This window comes from Triplophysa rosa, unplaced genomic scaffold (genome assembly GCF_024868665.1).
Source record: "Triplophysa rosa unplaced genomic scaffold, Trosa_1v2 scaffold228_ERROPOS374949, whole genome shotgun sequence".
NCBI lineage: Eukaryota > Metazoa > Chordata > Actinopteri > Cypriniformes > Nemacheilidae > Triplophysa > Triplophysa rosa.
The window spans coordinates 54,649-77,330 of NW_026634243.1; the positions used below are offsets into that span (position 1 = coordinate 54,649).

The 22,682-nt window shown below is 37.1% G+C and overlaps 1 protein-coding gene across 1 annotated transcript in view; it reads right to left on the reverse strand.

Annotated features, from left to right (window-relative positions):
* Positions 1–21,820, reverse strand: part of LOC130550055 (2-epi-5-epi-valiolone synthase) — a 26,913-nt gene extending 5,093 nt beyond the window's left edge. The window contains exons 1-4 of the mRNA XM_057327397.1: positions 21,687–21,820; positions 19,792–20,422; positions 15,751–15,990; positions 15,285–15,537 (exon numbers count right to left, since the gene is read on the reverse strand). Of these exons, the coding sequence (XP_057183380.1) occupies positions 15,285–15,537; positions 15,751–15,990; positions 19,792–20,422; positions 21,687–21,820 (1,258 nt within the window). The remainder of the gene's footprint in view (positions 1–15,284; positions 15,538–15,750; positions 15,991–19,791; positions 20,423–21,686) is intronic.
* Positions 21,821–22,682: the final 862 nt, after the last annotated feature.

The following is a 22,682-nucleotide window of genomic DNA, read 5'->3' on the forward strand; positions in this document are numbered from 1 at the left end:
CTTTCCTCATCTGTGTGCGTACAAGGCATGACTTTGCTTTGCTCATCTGCACAGGTACGGCAAAGGGGAAACATCAGCTTCCCACCACATCGGTATGCTAATACGGGGTGGAGCAATCTTCGGGGTGGGAGGACCTTCGCCTTAATGATACCAAAATAATCTTCAACGTTTTGAAAATCCTTAAAGATTATTCAGGATGGCCAATGGGGTAAGGTCTTCGAGACTGAACAAAAGGATACAGGCTGGTGAAATCAACATACCTAATCTTCTCTCCCTCTGCAACTTTGTGGTACAATTTATAAGCATTTGTACGGCCTCCAAACAAAGCATCGCGTGGTTTCAATCTTTCAGGGGCAGAGTAGGTGGACATAAAATTAATCACATCAGGGTCAGTTTGCTTAAGCTCACGCCAGCGACACTCCCAAATAACCTCAACATCAAGATTGTAGCCGTTTCTTAAAACCTCAAGCCTGTCATTAAACATTTTCAAGTGTATTCCAAAAGGTATTTTGGACTGGGGATTTATGTAATCAGGTCTGAAACATGTGCTATGCCCATGAAAATAACAAACTGCAAAGTCTAGGGCTTTCCTCACACCAGATTGTTCGTAATAGCCATCAACAAAGAACCCTCCAAACTTCATTTCACCGTGATTCAAAGCGTGATGTATGTCTACATCGCGGGTCTTTTTCACATATTCAAGCCACTCGATCGAAACATTCGAGAATGTCTTGTGCTGACGTATGTATGCGTTATTGTGAGTCAGTGCTAATGTGTTAGGGGTTAGAAAGTGAGTCTTGAAGACACCCATACAACAGGATGCTATAGGAAGTTATAAAGCTGAATGGGTCTAACTGTGTACATTCAATGAACTCTCTCCTGTACTTAATGCAAGCCTCACGAAGTAAAACAACATCATTCATGCAGTACAAACCAATCTCTTCTCTGAAGTCAAAGACCTTCCCTTCAAGTGTGTCATACCACTGATCAAACTTTACCATGGCACTGTCTGACATTGTCGAATAGCCATAGTGATGTTTGGAAGGGTATGGCCCTACATAGTTTTGATTCTCAACACTATTGAAGAGATGGGGGAAGTAACCCTTCTCTGTGGTTGGCAAATTAAATGCTGCAGGTGTCTTTGCTAGGGCCATTGGCATGAAAGAGAAACTATCAATGTAACGCTGACTGAAAACCTGGTCATACATGAACGTCAATCTACAACCCTGCATGATTATATCAAGTATGAGTCCCTGACTGCAGAAATATTCCAGGATTAAGAAATTATCAAAAACGGCACCATTGTGGGCCACAAATGTATAGTTTTGATATTTTGGCCGTCTAAACTTGCGAACGAACTGTTCGATACAGTCTTCACCACCCCACTCAAATGCCTTACCCTTAAAAGTCACAGCACATGCATAATTAGCAACATGCTTACCATCATCACAACGTGTTTCAAAGTCATAAAATATGTATTTGCCTTTAATCTCTTTCAGCAGAGTAGGCTGTATGAAGCATTCATGTGTACCACCATGCCCTATATCCTCACGACAATGGAAGCAACGTTCTGCAGGACATTTATGCTTCTGGGGTTTGTCTGCAGCTATATGGTAATGCCTACAGCATTTTTTGCAGTATTTTGTGGTATCACAAGGCGATCTATCAGATCCACTATCAGAGGCCTTTTTATGGGCATTGAAACAATATACTGATTTACAGTATCGCAAACAGTCTGGACAGTGTATCGTCATTTTAACCTGTTTGAAGCACTGGTCGTCATTGCATACAGAACAAACAAATTTACAATCATGACCCTGTCTGTTTGTATAACCCTTGTAACAGTAGTAACAAACATACGGTGATCCAACAAATGCTTCCACACATTTTATCATATGATAATGCCAGGCATACAGGTATAGAAACACTGTCTTGGCATGTGGTTCGTCATGGGTTTTATACAACTCTAACTTACCGCCACTTGACCTGTGATACACCACAATCTTCAAATCTAACCCCCTCTCAAACCTTGAAACATGATTAAATCCTACACAATCCTGAGATGTAAGACCTGCAGCAGTCTGTATATCCCTAGCCCTGCTTTCTAAGTCATGATGCTCTGCCACTGGATCTAGAAAATGTGCCAAGGCTATTGCAAAACACAAATTATTTGTCATGTTGCTGGGGGAGAATAAATACATTCTTTTTCTCTTAATCACCTCATTATGGGCTATATCTGTTAGTTTCCTACGAATACCACCATTCCTACTTCTAGCTATGGACACATGCAATTGCAAATCTTCATCGGCCATCACTTGATCATTACTTTGTGCGACAGCTTCAAACTGATCTACAAAATACCTCTCATCATAGCCATTGTCGGCGCACAACATAGTGTTCACATCCGATTTTAAACTGGGGCCTCTGAGACTGATATTGATAAAGGACCCCTCACCACCCACATGCCTGGAGAACGTCACAATTTCTGACAAAACATTTTGTACGAATATAGTGTAAGCGGCCATATCTGTGGACGTGATTTCTCTCAAATTCATATTTCTGTGAATCTCTAAACCATTAAAATAGGGTCTTGGGACGATGGTGTAATCACCAACTGTTTCACCATCACGCACAAGTGTGTCTACATCATTCTGACTTAAACCCATAGGGGTATCTGTCAATGGATCTGGAGAATTATTCATTTCACCATTACCGGTTTGTAACAAGTTACCTTGTGTATCAAAATACTGATTTTGCATATGAATAATTTCTTCTATCCTTTCACAGATGTTAGGGGGTGATGATTCATCTATTTCAGCCTCTGAGACCGACAGATCTTGTAAAACCCTATCAAAATTTAGATAGGCAGGCCCCAAAACAGCTATCTGATGATCGATAATGTCTTGTAACTGCCCAGACAAATGCTCATGTCTACCTCTTACAGGGCTCATCTGTTGACGGCAATGTAAATCATCGTCTGAAAGACCTCTTTTACCAGCCATTTTAAAAATGTATTTTCAAATTAAACCGATTCTCCTCTGATTACACACTAAAATAAAAATCGTATAAATCAAATTAAATGACCCCACTATCAGGCAAAAAAATCTATGGAAAGCGATACCTTATACCTTTCACAAAATAATAGCTCAAGAGCACAGCTTAAAATTAACAAATTTGCATCATAATTAAAAATAAACCACGATTAAGAATTACCAAGCATATTGCAACCACTCGGTACATATTAATGAATATGATCAAAAACCATGCAATCAGTGTAAAATACACAATAACAACTCATAATCACAATTTAAAAATAACAAAATAACCCCACAATTAAGAAGTACCATGGGGTAAAATAGCACGAGTAAGATTTGCCAGCAACCTTACCATGAGTTGTCTTTGACTGTTTTCAGCTTCATGGTTCTGGATTACAGTCTGCAATGCTCCTTGAAGAAACTCCATGCGATTGATTAGTAGTCTATTTACCGCTACTTGCTCTAAAGAGTTCGTTAGCAATGGTTCCACACATCCGTAATTCAGATTTTCTTGTACCCCACGGGTATGTTCACGCAACTCCAGCAATAACTCCTGGGTGAAGTGTTCCTGGTTCGGCGGTAGGGGTTGTTCAATAATCACCGAAGGCTCCCCTGTAGCAGTTCTGTTCACATTAACCTCTGCACATTCCCCTGGATCCTCGGATGAGATGCTTTCAGTGTTGTTTGGTACAAACAACCCATGCGCATCATTGCTACCATCCGGGATGTCCGCCAAAACAGTACTCCAGGTCACTGTGTCACCTCCAGCCCTCAGCAAGTGAAAGGGCTGGAGAAATCTGTGTAGAAATCTGTTTAGACACAGTAAAAGACATATTAGTACACAATGACATAGTTTTCCATAATAATATTCCAAATTAGCATCAGATTCACACTTACCAACCGCTTTACTACATTCTGTGTGAACACGTTGTGTTGGAGGCACTACTGGTGGCGCTACTGGTATAGATTTTAAAGCCACACTTCTTCGTCTTCAACTTAACCGCTTTATGGGTCTTAAAGATGCTGCCGATGTAGTTGGAACAGCAAACCCCGGCTGTGTAACTAATGCTATATTACCCCCAACAGGTAAAATAAAAGATAAATAAAAGTTTTCGTGTTTTCAAGCAGATTTAGACAACATGTAACAGTCAATATTTCAGAAAAGAGATGTGCATCTAACATAACACATTATTACCTTGCCGATCACCGTTGGTTGTGCCATTTTGAGATCCGGAATTCAATGCATCATTCACTATTCGGAATAAATTTTGCGTAAAATGAAAAACATATAAAACGTAATCAACCGAGCACAAATTTACTTGCAAAACCACATAAAAACAATACTCACAAAGCTGGTCAATATGGTCAAATGTCGTCTGAGTTTCAAAAAATCCTGCATCGTACACACATATATATTTTTAATTCCTGTTAAACATTAAGATACACAAATAAGACTATTTCACAATGAGGATATCATAATAAACCAAATAATATAAAAAATAAAATAAAAATGAAAAAGACAAACTTACCAATCAAATTTGAAGCCATAGTTTTAAAAAGAGAGCAGAGGCTTCGTAGAGCAGACGTTACAATGTATAGTCCGAAATGAGATCACAGACCTTTGACTGAAGGAGGCAGGGGTCACTGACCCAGCGGCGTGGCTTGGATATTTGCATGAACAAACAAGAACCTCCCCAATTTAAACTATCCCAACACCAATAATATGAAAACTATACCAAAACATTATCAAATATAACTGTTTACCAGCCACACTAAATAACAAATAATAGAAAATAACAAAAAGTCTAAAGAATTATAATGTAAAGACATGTATTGTTTTTTTTTTTCGTAAAAACAAAAAATCTGTGAAAATGTACTTAGGTAATCCTATTGTAAAAAGTATACAGTGTTTTGTGTATACCACCTGAATATAATCATACAATAATGCGTGATTTTACTCACCACTATAAATAGAAGAAGGTATACAATTCATGAGCTTAAATAACTAGAGTATAAAAACAAAATAGTATAAGTTCTGCACAAGAAAAGCAGGCTGGAGTCAGCAAGTCTGTAGGATTAATCAGACAGGATGGTATCCTATAACTTTGTTAATTGTTTAACTCATTGGTTTAACTCTTGAACACTAAACATCGCCTTGTTTAGTCTAACAAAAACTCACATTTGGACCGACTCTTCCATGACCAGAAAGAACATGTCGGGGCATGTCAAATGGCTGTTTGTGACAAATTGATATAATACAGACCAATGTCTCAAACACTTTCATCATCACTAGAAGATTCAAAACCCGAAAACAGGTAACTCTTAAAAAGGATAAACATTTAATTGACCACTATAAATTGTAAAAAGCCATCGCAGCATACAGACTTCACACTGAGTTGGGACACAGACAGGCCGGCTGCCAGCCCGGTAGGATGGAACCATATTCTGCCAGGTGGTGTGTGGGGATAGATAGGCAGTTCATAAAAACAGAAACCAGAAGAAAACTAACCTTTGATGACCAAGTCATAAAAACACACACATAAACTTTGTTTGGGATAACATGATAAGAAGACAGACCCTAGATTTCATGCTATGTTGGAGGATAGGACCCCCCACTGCCAGGCAGGTGGGGTGGAAACGAGTTTTTGCCATGTGGTGTGTGGGGTTAGATATGGAGATCGTAAAAAAGAAAACCAGAAGAAAACCAACCTTTGATGACCATGTCATAAAAACACATAAAGATAAACTTCGTTTGGGACACGCATAAACATTTTACTTTATCTCACCCTAATTTACAAATCAGACAGGGTGAAAGCATCGTCTTGGTTTGGGGGTGGAGGGGATGTGTGGGTAGGCAGGGGACAGAGGATCTCCCAACATAGTTGTAACTACATTTTCATTTTAACAACTGACTGCATGCATCACCCTACAACACAGGCAAGTTCTTTTTAAAACTTAAAAGCTAGATCTTTTATCTTATTTCGGTTAATCACTATTTAGCTATTTTATTTAACAGTGCTAATTATTTCTTTAACTCATCTTGTATTGCATCATTCACAGGAGGTCAAAAACTAAACATTCTCAAACCAACTCAGACACATTCTTTTTAAACTTAAAACCTGAATCTTTTAACTTATTTCAGTTAATCACTATTTAGCTATTTTATTTAACATCAGTGCTTCTTATTTTCTTTAACTCATCTTTTATTGCTTTCATTCACAGGAGGTCAAAGACCAAGCATTCTCAAACCAAATCCTTATCTCTACAGCAAAGAAGGGGGGTGTGTGAAACAACGAGGCCTGGACATTATAACCTGTTTTCCTGAACAACAACAAAGGGTTCATAAATGTACACAGGATGTACGGTCAAAGGTCATAATCATAAACCTGGCAGGGGGTAATAAATTAGGGGTAATAAATCACGTTTTTGACATTCGGTGTATCATATTTACTACTACAATGTTTTTGTTTTTTAATGTATATAGCTTCTGTTAAATAAGTTGTAGCTAAGGATGTGTTTATGTTAATAGGTAAAGAGTTTTTGAGGGGGACACCGCCTCAACACCCCCACATCCACTTTTTAACAGCTTAACTCCTGAGACTGCGATAGACTGCTGTGAGACTAGAGTAACTGTTTCTTTTTAGTACCAAACATCTGCATAGTCAAATTTTGTGTTGTACATCTGATCTAGCAAGGAAATCCAAGAAGTCCAAACAGTAAGTGTTTCTGTTTTACATTATTGTAGGGGCATTTAAATGTAAGTGTTAAACAAATGGTTAAATGTTTTTAATGTTTTGCTACAGATCTAAAACTTCTCAACTGGGCATGTTTTATTTAATTGTCAGCATTTTCTTATGTTGCATGCTTTTCACTCAAAACATGTGTTGAATATACTTTACTTACTATATATACACATACCGACTGAACGTATCAAAAATAATAGCAAGAGAAATACACTCTGCAAGATTTTTAAGGACCCCCATATTTTTCTCTGTGTAAAGTGCTTTTTATGTTTTTTTCCAGACAGATCTGACAGATTGTGTTCTGGATTGGGAATTACACGTAAGTGGTAAAATTTAGTTACATTTAAAATTATTTTTATATGTAAAAATCTAGACTTAAAATTGAAATAAATGTACAGATAAACCAAAAAATGGCTTTAACATGCAGGGAAATGTGCAACTTCTGTAGACAATGTGTCTTGTGAAACGCTGTAATGTTTAAAAAACACAAAGAGCCCCCAAGATAGATGTGCTCTGGTTTCAACTCTTAGAAAGTTCTTCATTTAAAAGATTGGATATTACCTCTAGTTTTAGCCTAGGTTTATCTGATTCTGACAAATGTTTTTGGTCTTCTCATCTTCTTTTCTTGATTGCTCTATAAGTACTGGCAAACATGGACTACCTGAGAGCAAAGACGGACTACCTGTCACATAAATGCTAAATTTACAATACTTGGTATTTAATGCTAAACTTACATCACAAGACAGCAGTTTGAAGTTATGGCTGCACTCAGTGACTTTGATTGGAGGTAGCTGGGTGGGTGTTGTGGGGAGTGGGGGGGCTTGTTGGTTGTGGTTAGGGGCGTTTCATTTGTTGGGACTGTGTGGGTCTGGTCTGGTTGGTCTTGTTTTGTGGTCGATGTCGGACAACAGAGGAATAAAGTTAATTATGCCATTACTACTTTTCCCTGGTTGTTCCTCTGTTGTCTGTTGTTGATCGCGGAATGGGACCGGGTTGGACCTGCACGGTTTCGGCGGGTGGGGCTTCCTGGGTCGCGGCTCGTGGGCTCTCCCTGTTCTTCGTGGACGTTGCTCGGTGGCTTTGGTCGGGGTCACTGAGTGCAGCTATGACACGTCAGAGGAGATCTGGCCCTCACGGCTGAGCCTGGTTTCTCCCGAAGTTTTTTTTTTTCTCCATCATTGGAGTTTGGGTTCCTCGCCACAGCAGAGCAGTGCCATGTTGGCTTGCTCACCGGGAGACTGCATTTATTTATTCATTTATTTATTAGATATTATTTATTATAATGATCTTGCTTGGTCTATAAACACCATGCACTATGCTGTGTTTTACCTTTCTGTGTTTTTCTTATTTGTTCCTGTAAAGCTGCTTTCGAACAATGCACATTGTGAAAAGCGCTATATAAATAAAATTGAATTGAATTGAATTCAAACATGCATATCAGTAGAATATTAATTAACCTTCACCTTATGTCTTTCAGCGGTGTAGACCTGCATCAACAAATGGTAAGTTCATGTGCATCACCCAATCCAAAACTTACGTGTTACTTAAGGTACGGATGAAAGTCATATATACACTACAATGCATGTAGTCTATAAAGATGTGATTTGTAAATGTATCAGTTGATAAAAAGCGAAATTCTTGAGAGATGAATATGCGTCTTGTGTTACCATGTTGTCTCAATAAATAGATATGCTTTAAGAAAAGAGCAAATTATTTAATCCTATGCCTATAACCTAAAATACACAACATGCAAGCAAAATGGATCTCTCACTAAAAACAGTTTTGACATAAAAACACGTTTGTTTACTACACGAGTTAGTATCATCACTATTAATATCATCACCATGTGAGTCTCAAGAACATTTTTAGATTTCTTAAATCATTCTCCTGGTAAACATTTGTATAGTTTTAACATTTGCGTTTAGTCAGTACAATGTTTTACACTTGCATTTCATAGAAGTAGTTTTGTTTTGTTTCTCACTGTTTTGTGAATATTTAAAGAGGACATGTGATTTGTGTTTAGAGTAACTTAATGTGATGTGTCAGTGACCTTTTGTTAGCTTCATTGTTTTACTAAACCTAAAGAATGAAACCAATGATCCGCATTTCAACTACTAGCCAGTAAATATAGGGCAGCTTTTTCTTTTTCTGAAACAATCTGCAGAAAGCTATGACACAAACATGGTTAGGCTATGGATTTGTATTTATTTATTTTAGTTTTGGAAAGATGTTCATTTTAACTTTTTCATAAATTTTTGCCATCTGTATTTCCTTACTTTACCGATTTATAATTAGTTGCATGGTTGCTTCTTTGACGTTTTTAGCTATAATTGTAAAGATTTTAAATAGTTCTTGGATTTTGTATAAAAATCTAATTCTTTAGTTTTTGACTTGTTCATTGTTTTTGGGTTCTTGTTCAATTGTCTCATTTTCCTCACTGATTTATCCAAAATGTCTCGCTTTAATGCTGGTCAGATCAGTTGTTCTGAGTTTTCACACTGTTCGAGCCATTGGGTTGATGTATGTTTGCGTGAAAGTGACCTATTAGTCAGATATGGTGTCCCACACCCGAAATGTGACCTCTGCTTTTAACCCATACAGAGAGTAGTGAACACACGCACAGCAAGTGGTGAACACACGTACACCCGGAGCAGTGGGCAGCTATCACTGCAGCACCCGGGGAGCAAGTAGGGCTAAGGTGCCTTGCTCAAGGGCACCTCAATCGAACCGGCAACATTCTGGTCACGAGTCCCACTCTCTAACCATTAGGCCACGACTGCCCCCTTAATTTAATAATAAAAAAAACTATTTACATACCCCATCAACTCATTTCTTTCTGTCATTTTTTCCTTTGCAGAATAATGCAAAGAAGATAAAGACTGTGTACAAACTCTACCTCTGCACAAAAAGGAATATATCTGAAAAGTTAATAAAGTTGAAAGTTAAACCTGAAAATCCAACAACTGGAAAAAAGATGCAAGAAAAACCGCCATAAGACAGTGACACAGGACCTGTTGTTTCAACACTATTTAATAGTATGCTTTCTCTGCAGCAAGCAGCTATAGCCTACAATAAAATATTTGTATTAAACTGAAGGAAAAGTAAAAAATGTTAGGCTACAAAAAAACAAATTATAACTCTGTCTCTTTAATAGTCATCAAAAATCATCTTATTGCCCCATCAGTCTTTCTCTACAACCATCACTGGCAGCCTCTCTCTCATCAGGCAGACAATATACAACACACACATGGCATCCCATTGTACCTTGCCATTTTTTGAAACTGTAGGTCACTATAAATTGTTTGGATTTACATCTTTTTGGCCAATATAATTGTTTGAAATTGTTATAGCTATTATCAATTTATTGGGGGGATGTTTAAATTAAAAACTTTATTGAAATTAGTTTAAACATTTACAGTATATCAAATTGATATAATCTAACACAGATGTATGACAACAGACAATATATTCATTTATTATTGTGTTCTATAATTAATTTAATTGACTTCTTGAAATTTTTATTTATCGTGTTCATTTAGGTGATGTAATATTGCATCATGACAGAGAATCAGTGGTAATATCATCACATTACATTGACCTCTAGTTAAGCAACAACTAAGGCTTAGCCTGACAGTTAGCCTGCCCCGGACCCGGCCAATTTCCCAGCATAAGTTGCCATAGTAACTGAGTTTGAACTATTTTAAATTTGCTTTATGAAACCGAATCGACTGACAATAAATCTGATTTACCAAAATAGGCCTGGCTTATTTCGTAATCTTGTTTTATGGAACAGCCCTCTGGTCATAAAAACACGCAAACATGTAGCTGTACAATCTTTTATCTCACCAGTGCTTGCAACTCATTAACCCTTCACAAATCAGTGTCACTTTTTTTTACATCAAATGATAACATGTCACTTTATTGTAATTGACATCAATATCTTAATGTCTAATATTTATTTTGTGTGTGTGTGTATCTCTAAACAAAATTGAACAGTGACACTGATTTGTGAAGGGTTAATGAGTTGCAGACCATCACTGGTGAGAATAAAGATTGTACAGCTATATGTTTGCATGTTTTTATGACCAGAGGGCTGTTCCATAAAACAAGATTACAAAATAAGCCAGGCCTATTTTGGTAAACCAGATTTATTGTGAGTCGATTCTGTCACGGCTCTGCCTTATCTTGTCATGGTTTTCTTGGTCTTGTGGCAGAGCCGTGACAAAGCCTTTGGTTTTGTGTGAGAAAACCATGGGGTGTTTGTCTTTTGACACTCCATGTGTTTTCTCGTGTCTTGTCATTGGCCCCGCCCCTCTCATTTCATGTATTGCTTCCCTGCTGTGTCTAATGTTTCCCACCTGCCCTGTGTCATTATCCCTCATTTGTCTTGCCTTTAAAATGCCCTCATGTTTCTTTGTCCGGTGCTTGTGTACCCTGTACCTTGTGCGTGTACCCTGTGCAGTTGTTCGTGTACCGTCGTGCTTTTGTGCTGAAGTGTGAGTCTTGTGTTTTACCTTGCCCTGCCTTATTTACCCCTCCTTGTTTGTAAGACGTTGTGTCGTGTCATTTTTTTAGTTATTTTTGTTTTGCTGTTTTAGCCCCCTCGTGGGAAGTCTTTTTGGTTTCTGTTCTTCTTATTAGTCATGTCCTCGTTACCCCCTCGTGGGTGTTTATGTTGTTAATAAACTTATCTGTTAACCCCTTCACCACCGCTGTTGCCTGCGCTTGGGTTCTTCCCCTTTGAATTCGTGACAGATTCGGTTTCATAAAGCAAACTTAAAATAGTTCTAACTCAGTTACTATGGCAACTTACGCTGGGAAATTCGCCTGGTCCGGGGCAGGCTAACTGTCAGGCTAAGCCTTAGTTGTTGCTTAACTAGAGGTCAATGTAATGTGATGACATTACCACTGATTCTCTGTCATGATGCAATATTACATCACCTAAATGAACACGATAAATAAAAATTTCAAGAAGTCAATTAAATTAATTATAGAACACAATAATAAATGAATATATTGTCTGTTGTCATACATCTGTGTTAGATTATATCAATTTTATATACTGTAAATGTTTAAACTAATTTCAATAAAGTTTTTAATTTAAACATCCCCCAATAAATTGATGATAGCTATAACAATTTCAAACAATTATATTGGCCAAAAAGATGTAAATCCAAACAATTTATAGTGACCTACAGTTTCAAAAAATGGCAAGGTACAATGGGATGCCTTGTGTGTGTTGTATATTGTCTGCCTGATGAGTGAGAGTCTGCCAGTGATGGTTGTAGAGAAAGACTGATGGGGCAATAAGATGATTTTTGATGACTATTAAAGAGACAGTTATAATTTTTTTTTGTAGCCTAACATTTTTTACTTTTCCTTCAGTTTAATAGCATACTATTAAATAGTGTTGAAACAACAAGTCCTGTGTCACTGTCTTGTGGCGGTTTTTCTTGCATCTTTTTTCCAGTTGGTGGATTTTCAGGTTTAACTTTCAACTTTTCAGATATATTCCTTTTTGTGCAGAGGTAGAGTTTGTACACAGTCTTTATCTTCTTTGGATTATTCTGCAAAGGAAAAAATGACAGAAAGAAATGAGTTGATGGGGTATGTAAATAGTTTTTTTTATTATTAAATTAAGGGGGCAGTCGTGGCCTAATGGTTAGAGAGTGGGACTCGTGACCAGAAAGTTGCCGGTTCGATTGAGGTGCCCATGAGCAAGGCACCTTAGCCCTACTTGCTCCCCGGGTGCTGCAGTGATAGCTGCCCACTGCTCCGGGTGTACGTGTGTTCACCACTTGCTGTGCGTGTGTTCACTACTCTCTGGATGGGTTAAAAGCAGAGGTCACATTTCGGGTGTGGGTCACCATATCTGACTAATAGGTCACTTTCACGCAAACATACATCAACCCAATGGCTCGAACAGTGAGAAAACTCAGAACAACTGATCTGACCAGCATTAAAGCGAGACATTTTGGATAAATCAGTGAGGAAAACGAGACAATTGAATAAGAACCCAAAAACAATGAACAAGTCAAAAACTAAAGAATTAGATTTTTATACAAAATCCAACAACTATTTAAAATCTTTACAATTATAGCTAAAAACGTCAAAGAAGCAACCATGCAACTAATTATAAATCGGTAAAGTAAGGAAATACAGATGGCAAAAATTTATGAAAAAGTTAAAATGAACATCTTTCCAAAACTAAAATAAATAAATACAAATCCATAGCCTAACCATGTTTGTGTTATAGCTTTCTGCAGATTGTGTCAGAAAAAGAAAAAGCTGCCCTACATTTACTGGCTAGTAGTTGAAATGCGGATCATTGGTTTCATTCTTTAGGTTTAGTAAAACATTGAAGCTAACAAAAGGTCACTGACACATCACATTAAGTTACTCTAAACACACATCACATGTCCTCTTTAAATATTCACAAAACAGTGAGAAACAAAACAAAACTACTTCTATGAAATGCAAGTGTAAAACATTGTACTGACTAAACGCAAATGTTAAAACTATACAACTGTTTACCAGGAGAATGATTTAAGAAATCTAAAAATGTTCTTGAGACTCACATGGTGATGATACTAATAGTGATGATACTAACTCGTGTAGTAAACAAACGTGTTTGTATGTCAAAACTGTTTTTAGTGAGAGATCCATTTTGCTTGCATGTTGTGTATTTTAGGTTATAGGCATAGTAGGATTAAATAATTTGCTCTTTTCTTAAAGCATATCTATTTATTGAGACAACATGGTAACACAAGACACACACACACACACACACACCCACACACACTCATCATCCTCACATACACTCACTCTCACAAACACTCATCCTCACATACACTCACTCTCACAAACACACACTCATCACATACACTCACTCTCACAAACACACATCCTCACATACACTCACTCTCACACACACACACTCATCATCCTCACATACACTCACTCTCACAAACACACACTCATCATCCTCACATACACTCACTCTCACAAACACACACTCTCTCACACACACACACATCATCATCACATACACTCGCGACCCAACCATTCCCTGTGCAAATCTCCACCATGCTGATATTTTTTTTGCTAATATATTAAAGAGAAAGTTCACCTTCAAAATGCAAATTTTGTCTTGTACACGCCCTCTTTTCATTTCAAACCTGTATGACTTTCTTCCGCAGAACACAAAAGAAGAAAATGTTGGTAACAGAAAACCGTTGGTCCCCATTGACTTGCATTGGTTTTGTGTCTATGTAATAGAAGTCAGTGGGGACCAACGGTTTTTGGTAACCAACATTTTTCGAAATATCTTCTTTTGTGTTTTGCAGAAGAACAAAAATCACACAGGTTTAAATGACAACAGTGTGAGTAAATACAGAATTTTCATTTTGAAGGTGAACTATTCCTTCAAGAGAATTATGGTACAGTCCTTTATTTATTTTTTACTGATTTTTTTTATTCAACAGATGCCTTTTCAAAATAAACCCAGAGAAGGGATCCAAAATCGTAAAGAACACATCAAGAAATCAAAAGGCAGTCAGTCCAAAGGTTCTTTCACGGTTTAGCAAAATTGCAGACTATGAATGGATGGAGTAAAAATTGTCAAATACTACTCCATTATCTTATCTTAAAATTATTGGCTGTCACTGATTGAAACTACATGTGCTTCTGTTGTCTATTTGTTCTTTCATGACTCATCTGTTGACAAGACAATTTCATGGTAATAAGTGGTCTAGTTTTTAAGGCAGTTTATGAAATTTTAATTTTTGTATAAGTTGTAATTTTTATATTGTTGCACTTTTATATTGGTGAATTGTTGTAATGATTAACTAATTTTTCTATTGATATATTGTCTATTGATATATGGCATTTATGATCTAATTTTTTATTGGTTCATTACTGTTTAAAAACAAGTTATTTTTTTATTAAAACCTGAAAAACTCAACTTGAGGCAAATTATTTGAATCGGTGATCTTATTGGTACTTTAATGGTTTCTACATAAATTCCCACAATATGTAAGTGATCTTACGTGAGTGATTTAGATCTTAAATTTAACATTATAAAAGTCAAGAAGTACAAAATAATCTTGTGTAAAATAACAGTTAAAAACTGTATTTATAACTATGGAAAATTACTGTAATTTTATGTAACGGATATTTTCTGTTAATTTTACGGGTTTTTTCCGGCGCCCTAGCTGCCGGAAACTTTCCGTTTTTTTACGTTTTTTTTTTACAGTGTACTCTATAGGTACTCAAGATTAATATGAGATTCTGCGTTTGATACATCCGCTTTAACGTTTCAGCATCAATAAAAATTGACAAAAATTTACATTTTGTGCTTGTAAACTTTACGTATACAAATACCTACGTATAAACAATGAGACCAGTCCGAAATACAGCACTCAGGTGAACTTCTAAGCTCTCTTTATCCCTTTCATTCAAATACCAGCATTCATTTCTGTGGCATCTTTTTTTATTTCCCACATACTTGCTTGGCCAAGTCCTGTAGGTAGAGGCATCCTCAGACGTCCAGCAGAGTGTTTGAGTCGTTCAGCAAGTGATTTCTGAATGAGGTCCACGGTGCAATCCACATGCCACAGAGGGAGCTCTAGACCCCTCATACACACTAGGATATGACTTTTCTCCTCTGCCGTCAGCAAGCCCGTTTCATGAGCTACATAAATCATGAAAGCCATATCTATGTTCACAGCTTCTCCATGAAGCAGCGCTGGAAGTGTTTTCTGTATTCAAGAAAGAATTTTACAAACAGTTTTTAACTTATTCAAGCCTTTGACATGATATACAAGACATTATGTGTGTCTCTGGGGTTAATAGGGTCATTCCATGATTGAAGTTTAAATCTATGGGTAGTATCTCTTTATCACGAAACTTCTTCGTACTTTTAAAACGTTAACTGGTAAAGAACAGTTTTAACGAGGCCTAATAAATCACACCATTTCAAGTTCTGGACTGATGATATGGCCGAAGTCCACCAGTCTGTCCAGGTCATCCTCCCACAGGTTTGGGGCGAGTTCCTCCATCATGGTCTCTATGGCCAGTCTAGTAGAGACTCTCGCTGCATCTTTATTCATGTTTTCTATTGTTTCTTCTGATTCTTGGAAACTGGTGTCCAACAAATGTTTGCCATCATTCTCCAAAAGCTCAAACAGTCCTTTGTGTTTCATCAGCGCCATCTGTGGAAGATCACTGGCATTGGTGACACATAGATGAAAATACTCATGTACAGTGATGGGTTTCACAACATACATTACATTCGGGTAATTTAAAATTAAGTTCCCTAGCAAAAATAATTAAGTATAAATAAATAAGTGTACTTAAAGATTCGCTTTATGAAGGATACTCAAGTTCAAGTATAATTCTAAGTATACTTTATGCAGCAAGTATTCTAACATTGTAGTAGTACTTGTACTAATATAAGTACTATTATAAGTGTTTATTTCAATACTACCTGGGACTAAATTGACCAATGTTTTATTTATAGAATTATACTTTTAAGTATACTGTTATAAGCAAAAACGTATAGGCAAACTTTGCATACAACAAGTTTACATCTGCATTTTTTTGTTTATAGAGCAAGAAACTACCAGTGAAGTTTCATGTACGCTGGTAGTTTATTCGTTCAATATTCGTAGCACACTTTGAAGCATACACTTATAGTTAGTATTTGGGTAACGCTTTAGATTACGGCCCGCAACGTACTGCATAGTTAAACAGAATTTACAGTATAACTAATTGTAACAATAATGTACATCTACAGTACATATCTGTAGGTAAAGGGGAACAATATGCAAAGTTTGGGGAAGAAGTCAGAAAATTAAAAAAAACCTTTATACTTTAAGTATTTTAAAACTAAGGGGTAACTATTTTAATATTACATGGTATGCATGACCTGCAGTTTGCTATACATCAGTCTTAGCGTGAACACACACTACATTTTTGTAATTGCAATGTACCCATAAATAAGCTACTTTGGATATTAATTAAGTACGAGGTTCTTATTTCATTATTATAGCAAACACGAAATAAGGGGAAATTATGTGACAGCAAGAATGAAGCACGCAGTCTGTCAACTGTAAATTTGACTTTTGAGTTTTGACTTTAGGATTAATTTTTATTTGATTGATTTTAGGATTGTTGGTCACAAATCATTTATTTTAATTATGAGTTATTATGAGTTATTTTAATGAGTTTTAATGTGTAACGTACAAAATCAATGTTGATATTTTGAGTTAATATGGCATGCAGTTCCCTCATAAATATGTTCTCTCTTTATTCCCCAAATTTTACATATTGTTCTGCTTTATCTACAGATATGTACTGTAGAGGTACATTATTGTTACAATTACTTACGCTGTAAATCCTGTTTAATTATGTGGTACATTGCGGGCCGTAATCTAAAGCATTACCAGTATTTGCACTTAAGTAGTTTGCAAGTATACTTGTAGGTAGTGTACTTAACACAATACTTAGTTTACTTTTTGAATATTTTTACATACTATTATGTTCCTATTTAGGTATACATTTTTTATAATTGAAATATACCTTTAACTGCACCTTAAGTAGATTTGAGATAAATTCTTGTACAAATAAAATCACAATCATCTTCACAAATGCTTTATTTCCTTGAAGTATTCCACCCCAAAGCAGATTTAAGGCGGATGCACACTGTGCGATTTCAAATAATCCGTAATAATTGTTGCTTGTCACACTGTACAAACATTATCCCAGTTATATTCGCTATAAAATGGTTAGGTTTGGGGGTAGGTTAACGGGTCTTAAAATATAAATCGCTTATCGATACAATAATAAAAACACACTGATACAAATATCTTAATGATATAAAAGCTTTGTAAATATTTTACGTTTTGTAGCTAAAAATACGTAGCAATTTTTACGTTGTAATACGTCCAAATTTAAAGGGGTGGTGCAACAGTGTTTTATGAATTCTGACTTCTTTACAATATAAAGCTTCTCATGCTTAACATGGTCAACTTGTCAAAAAAACGAGTTGGACGTATCACATAGTATTTCTGTGATCGAACCACCCCCCTAGAGTTCGTACAGGTTTTTTCGAACATGAAATTCCCTTTCGTAACAACTTTCCTTAGTCCCTTATTGGACAATTCTCCCAGAAAAGCATGCCCGTGGGTCAACCAGCGAGAGTGGGACAAAGAGCATGCCCATCAATGCACTTCGTTTGTTGTACTGAAGTTCTGTGTTTGTTTGTTCAATGCATTTCAATGAGGAATATACTGTAAACGGTGGATATAACACTGGATTTGGAGATCGTTTGAAACTGATAGATGGCCGGGCCCAGCGCTAAAAGATGCCGGACATGAACTGCACCCGGTAAGTGAAACTGCGTCAAATTTCTGTGTTTTGTTGGCAATCGGAGCATATGTGCATAAACTAAACAACACGAATTTATAGTGAATCAACAGTTATGCAGGGATAATGCAATGATGTATTGTGTGCTCGTGCTGTAGTTCTGCCCCCCAACCCACCGCAAGGCTTCAGAGGCTCGCCTGTTTTCGGAAATAATCAAACAGTTGTATCTGTCTTTTATCAATTTGATCAAACTAAATACTCTTTGAATATACGAAGTATGCAAAACTACTCTTAAGGCGGATGCACACTGTGTGATTTCAAATAATCCGTAATAATTGTTGCTTGTCACACTGTACAAACATTATCCCAGATATAAGCCATGTCACAATGTCGGATCTCAGTTATCATTATTGACAGATTGTACGACAGCGGAGACCGAAAAACGGACATACGCAAGAAGATTCATCTGGAGTGTTGTTGCTAAACTATATCACTTAACTCTCATGTTTTAGAACAAAGTAGCTGTTTACCTGGCACTTGTATTTCCAGTGCTATCTCTCCTGCTTCCTTTCTTACCCTGTCATGGTATAGTGGTGAAGAAATATCACATTAACATTATTTTTCTCTCCATAACTCCAAAAGCTTTTATTTCTAGTGCACAGTCCACCTGGCTCTCTATCGTTGCTCTCTATCGCCCTCTGAAGGGCACCTCGGACTGAAAACAATCAAGATAATGAATCTGAAGGGTCGTTCCAACCCGAAGTGCTCATAACTGGTCACTTCGAAGGGCACTTTGGAATGACGGATTCCGAAGGGTACAACTGATGGGCACTTCGAGCTCCCATGATTCTTTGCATGGCGACGGCGCCTCCTTATGGGCACGGGATAATGACGCAGAAGGGCACTTCAAGAAACAGGTGTTTGGTCCCCTGCGTCCTTCAACACTTCAAAGCTCTCACTCCTCACTCCTGTCCTAAACCCTTCGAAGGGCTTAGGACAAAGGGATGAGCCCTTCGGAATGGAACAAAGGGGCTGACATTTTAACATATTGATTTGTTGTTGCCTTCGAAGTAATTGCATCATTGGGTATCAATTGCATCATTGCATCACTGTGCTCCCATTGGTTTATGATTTGACGGTCATCGTACGAGACACCACACTACAGGACAGTAGCTCAAAAATTCTGACACTGCCAGAATTTTATCGGAGGACAAATTTGATCACAGTGATCATTATCGGTTGTTGCCAAACCTGTCAAACTAGCGATTATAGACTACAGATTTTGGCCTAGGATTTTAGAAACCGTTTAGGATTTTCAACATTTGTCTGAGACGGACAAATCTTGGCCAAAATCTCACAATGTGCACCCGCCTTTATGTATTTATATTAAGACAGTAAAACTGTGAAAAAAGTATTTAATAGGTTACTCAATCAACAGAGTAAACACAACCACAAACCAAGTGTAGAATACTTTCAAGTAATAAGTATACTTAAGATTTCAGATAAATAAACGACAAGAAATGCATAATAATTTTATGCTGTGATATATCATGTACTGTGGTATATGTCAAATTTTTAAATAAGTGTTGACTACAGTACATATCTTTTGTGAAACTGACTCACTCTCATTCGTGCAGTAAATGTACCTTCAACATTTCAGCCATCCCGTTAGAAATATGGCGGCGTGGTAGAGTGCGCAGAAAAGTCCTGTCCAGGAACGTTGCCACAGGGGGTACGTATGACCCCAGCTTGTTTTTACAGTTGGCAAAGTTGACTCCATTTTTGGCCCCCACACTGGCATCAACATAAGCCAAAAGAGTAGTAGGAACACGAATATACGGAGTACGTCTCCGATACAGAGATGCGGCCAGACCCACAATATCAAGACATACCCCGCCGCCGCCGATGATTGGCTCTGTACGACGATCAATACCGAATTTATGGACCTCCTCCAAGATTTTGGTCACGAGTAGCATAGATTTGTTCTCTTCAGTTGTTGGCAAAGGCAGGATCTTGTAAATCACATTTCTTGCTTCAAAGTATGCTGCAACCTGTGAGCCATAAAGTTTGTTAACTGTATCATCGATTACGATGAATCGTTTTATTCCGTTGATGTTGGTTTTAAGAGCTTGAAGCTCAGTAGGATTAAAGATGTGGCCAAAAAGTAAGGTATCATTGCTTGCGTCCAGTAATCTTTCACATTGCATGACTCGATAGGTGAAGATGATGGGACTGACCACCATCCAGGTAACTCCATGTTCTGTAGGTGACTCATAGCTGTGGGGCCAAAGCATTTATAGTTTATTTACTATTGTAGAATAAAGTTGCCAATTAAATTTAATTTACAAATTTAAATAAAAACGTTTGGATTATTTATTGGACACGGAACCACAAATAAAAATCTAAAACAGTCAGTGGCGTGCAAGGGCGTCGCAAAATCCAGAGAACACTAAATTGTCCCTACCAATAATTTCGACCAAACAATGAATCTACACATACAATATATAACCTCTGATGTCCGTCTGTGTCTTATGTACTTATTATACTTATACTTATTTTAATCTACATTTATTTATCCAGGAATCATTTAATTGAAAAAAAAATGGATCCCGCGTTCTGTAAAAATAGCGCAGATTGTGATACACAAATCGTTAATTTTCCCGCCTCCGTAGCTCACATCGCTACTAGGACTGTATGATTGGCTTTGCCATCTCGCCAATGTAAGGCTGCAGCTGATTCGGTTGTACAAACTAAGTGCAAAAGCAAAGCTGTGTCTGTGTCAACAAGATGCCATGAGCACGCAGGCTACTGGTAAGAAAACATACTTACCAACAGTTTATTGACCAAAAATACGGGACAAGTTGTGTCACATATTGATTCAAGAACTGTGTTTTTCCCAATGCATTGAAATCCCCTATTAACCGGATGAGTTGCAAAGTTAAGCGTTAGTCTGTACTTGTTTACATCTATGAGCATAACTACAAATAGTTGTTGAATATCATGACAATCGACTGTTTCATAGTCCTTTATTAGCTAAAAATGCTTCTTAATAAGCATTTTTTTCCAAGTTAAGAAACAAATGATGTTTCTTTTGAACTGCTAGTGATTAGTTCAGCTGTGTGAGGGATGTTTTAGGCTATATAAAATCTATATCATTAACAAGATATACAATGACATAGTAGTTGTGAAATTCAGTACTGCCCCTGTCTCTCTTTTATCCAAGTAATTTGGTATTTCCATACAGTATTAATACCATTACATATGCCATGACAGAAGCTTAAGAAAAGAAGCACCCACCCGCCCCACGGTACACACATGCTGTAAACTAAGGTCGACTCCTAAAATAGAAAAGCATTTCAGCATGAAGCAAACACCTCACAAATACTGTAATCACAACTTCAAAAACCTCACGGAGCAAATTTCGAATGTGTTTTTTCTCCTTTATGTTCAAATAAATACGATTCAATAATGGTTAAGTCACCGGTCTAACAGTGAGGTTGAAGTGATATCAGTGTTTGCTGTAATTCATGTACGTACTCACAGTTTGGCATCTGAGAGTTGTCCTTTCACATCTTCACAGTCTGTAGTCCGTCTGCTCCATGTGTCATCTGCATGTATTAATCTGAATTCTGTCACATGATCAGAGACATGACGGATTCCTTCAGCGTGGGACATGATGAAGTTCAACCAGGAAGCTTGGCCACTTGCCTACTGTATTTGGGTCCTATAAAAGTAACTAAAGACACTGATGAAGTGTCAGAGGAGGGGGGAACTTTAGGCAAACTATAAATAGGTCGGGTACCTATTAACGGAGTGGTATGAGTAGAGAATAGAAAAATATGAGACAAGCTACTAGACCATGGGATCGATTAACATGTAAAGTTGACATTATTTTTACCAAAATGAACTGAATACATTACGGATCATTATTACTGTTCACTGCGCTCTGGAATACTTGATTCTGATTGGTCAGTTGGGACATTCCAAGGTAATTATTCCCTGATAACATCCAGAAAAGGTAACACAGCACTCATCCAGGGTTCTGGGGGTCATCTTGACCAGTGCAGTTTAATATTATACATAAATGAATTATAAATATGCAATTCCAATATGGGCAATTCCAGCTTTCTGGAATTTTAAGTCACCACTTGAAATATGAGCACCCAGAGAATGTATTTATTACTAATATATTGAATCCTCTGTTTAGATTTGCCTGTTTTTGAGAGATAACATACTTTGTAGGATTTCTGTGAATTAAAATGTACAAACCTACAGCAATAATACCCAACACGTGGAGAAGGGATGGCACAAAATAGTTCTTTCATTTTCATTTGCAAGAAATATACTGTTATGAATGTGACAATTCACTTACCTGACTATGGAAAACGATGCTCGAAAAACATAAATAATGCTTTAAAAACTTAAAAACCTTTTTCACATGGGTATTTAAACCACCAAATATTGATATCTGACCAATAAGTATGGTGAAAACCTTTGGTTCTGGAATTGTCCACTTGAGTTGATATTTACGAATGAT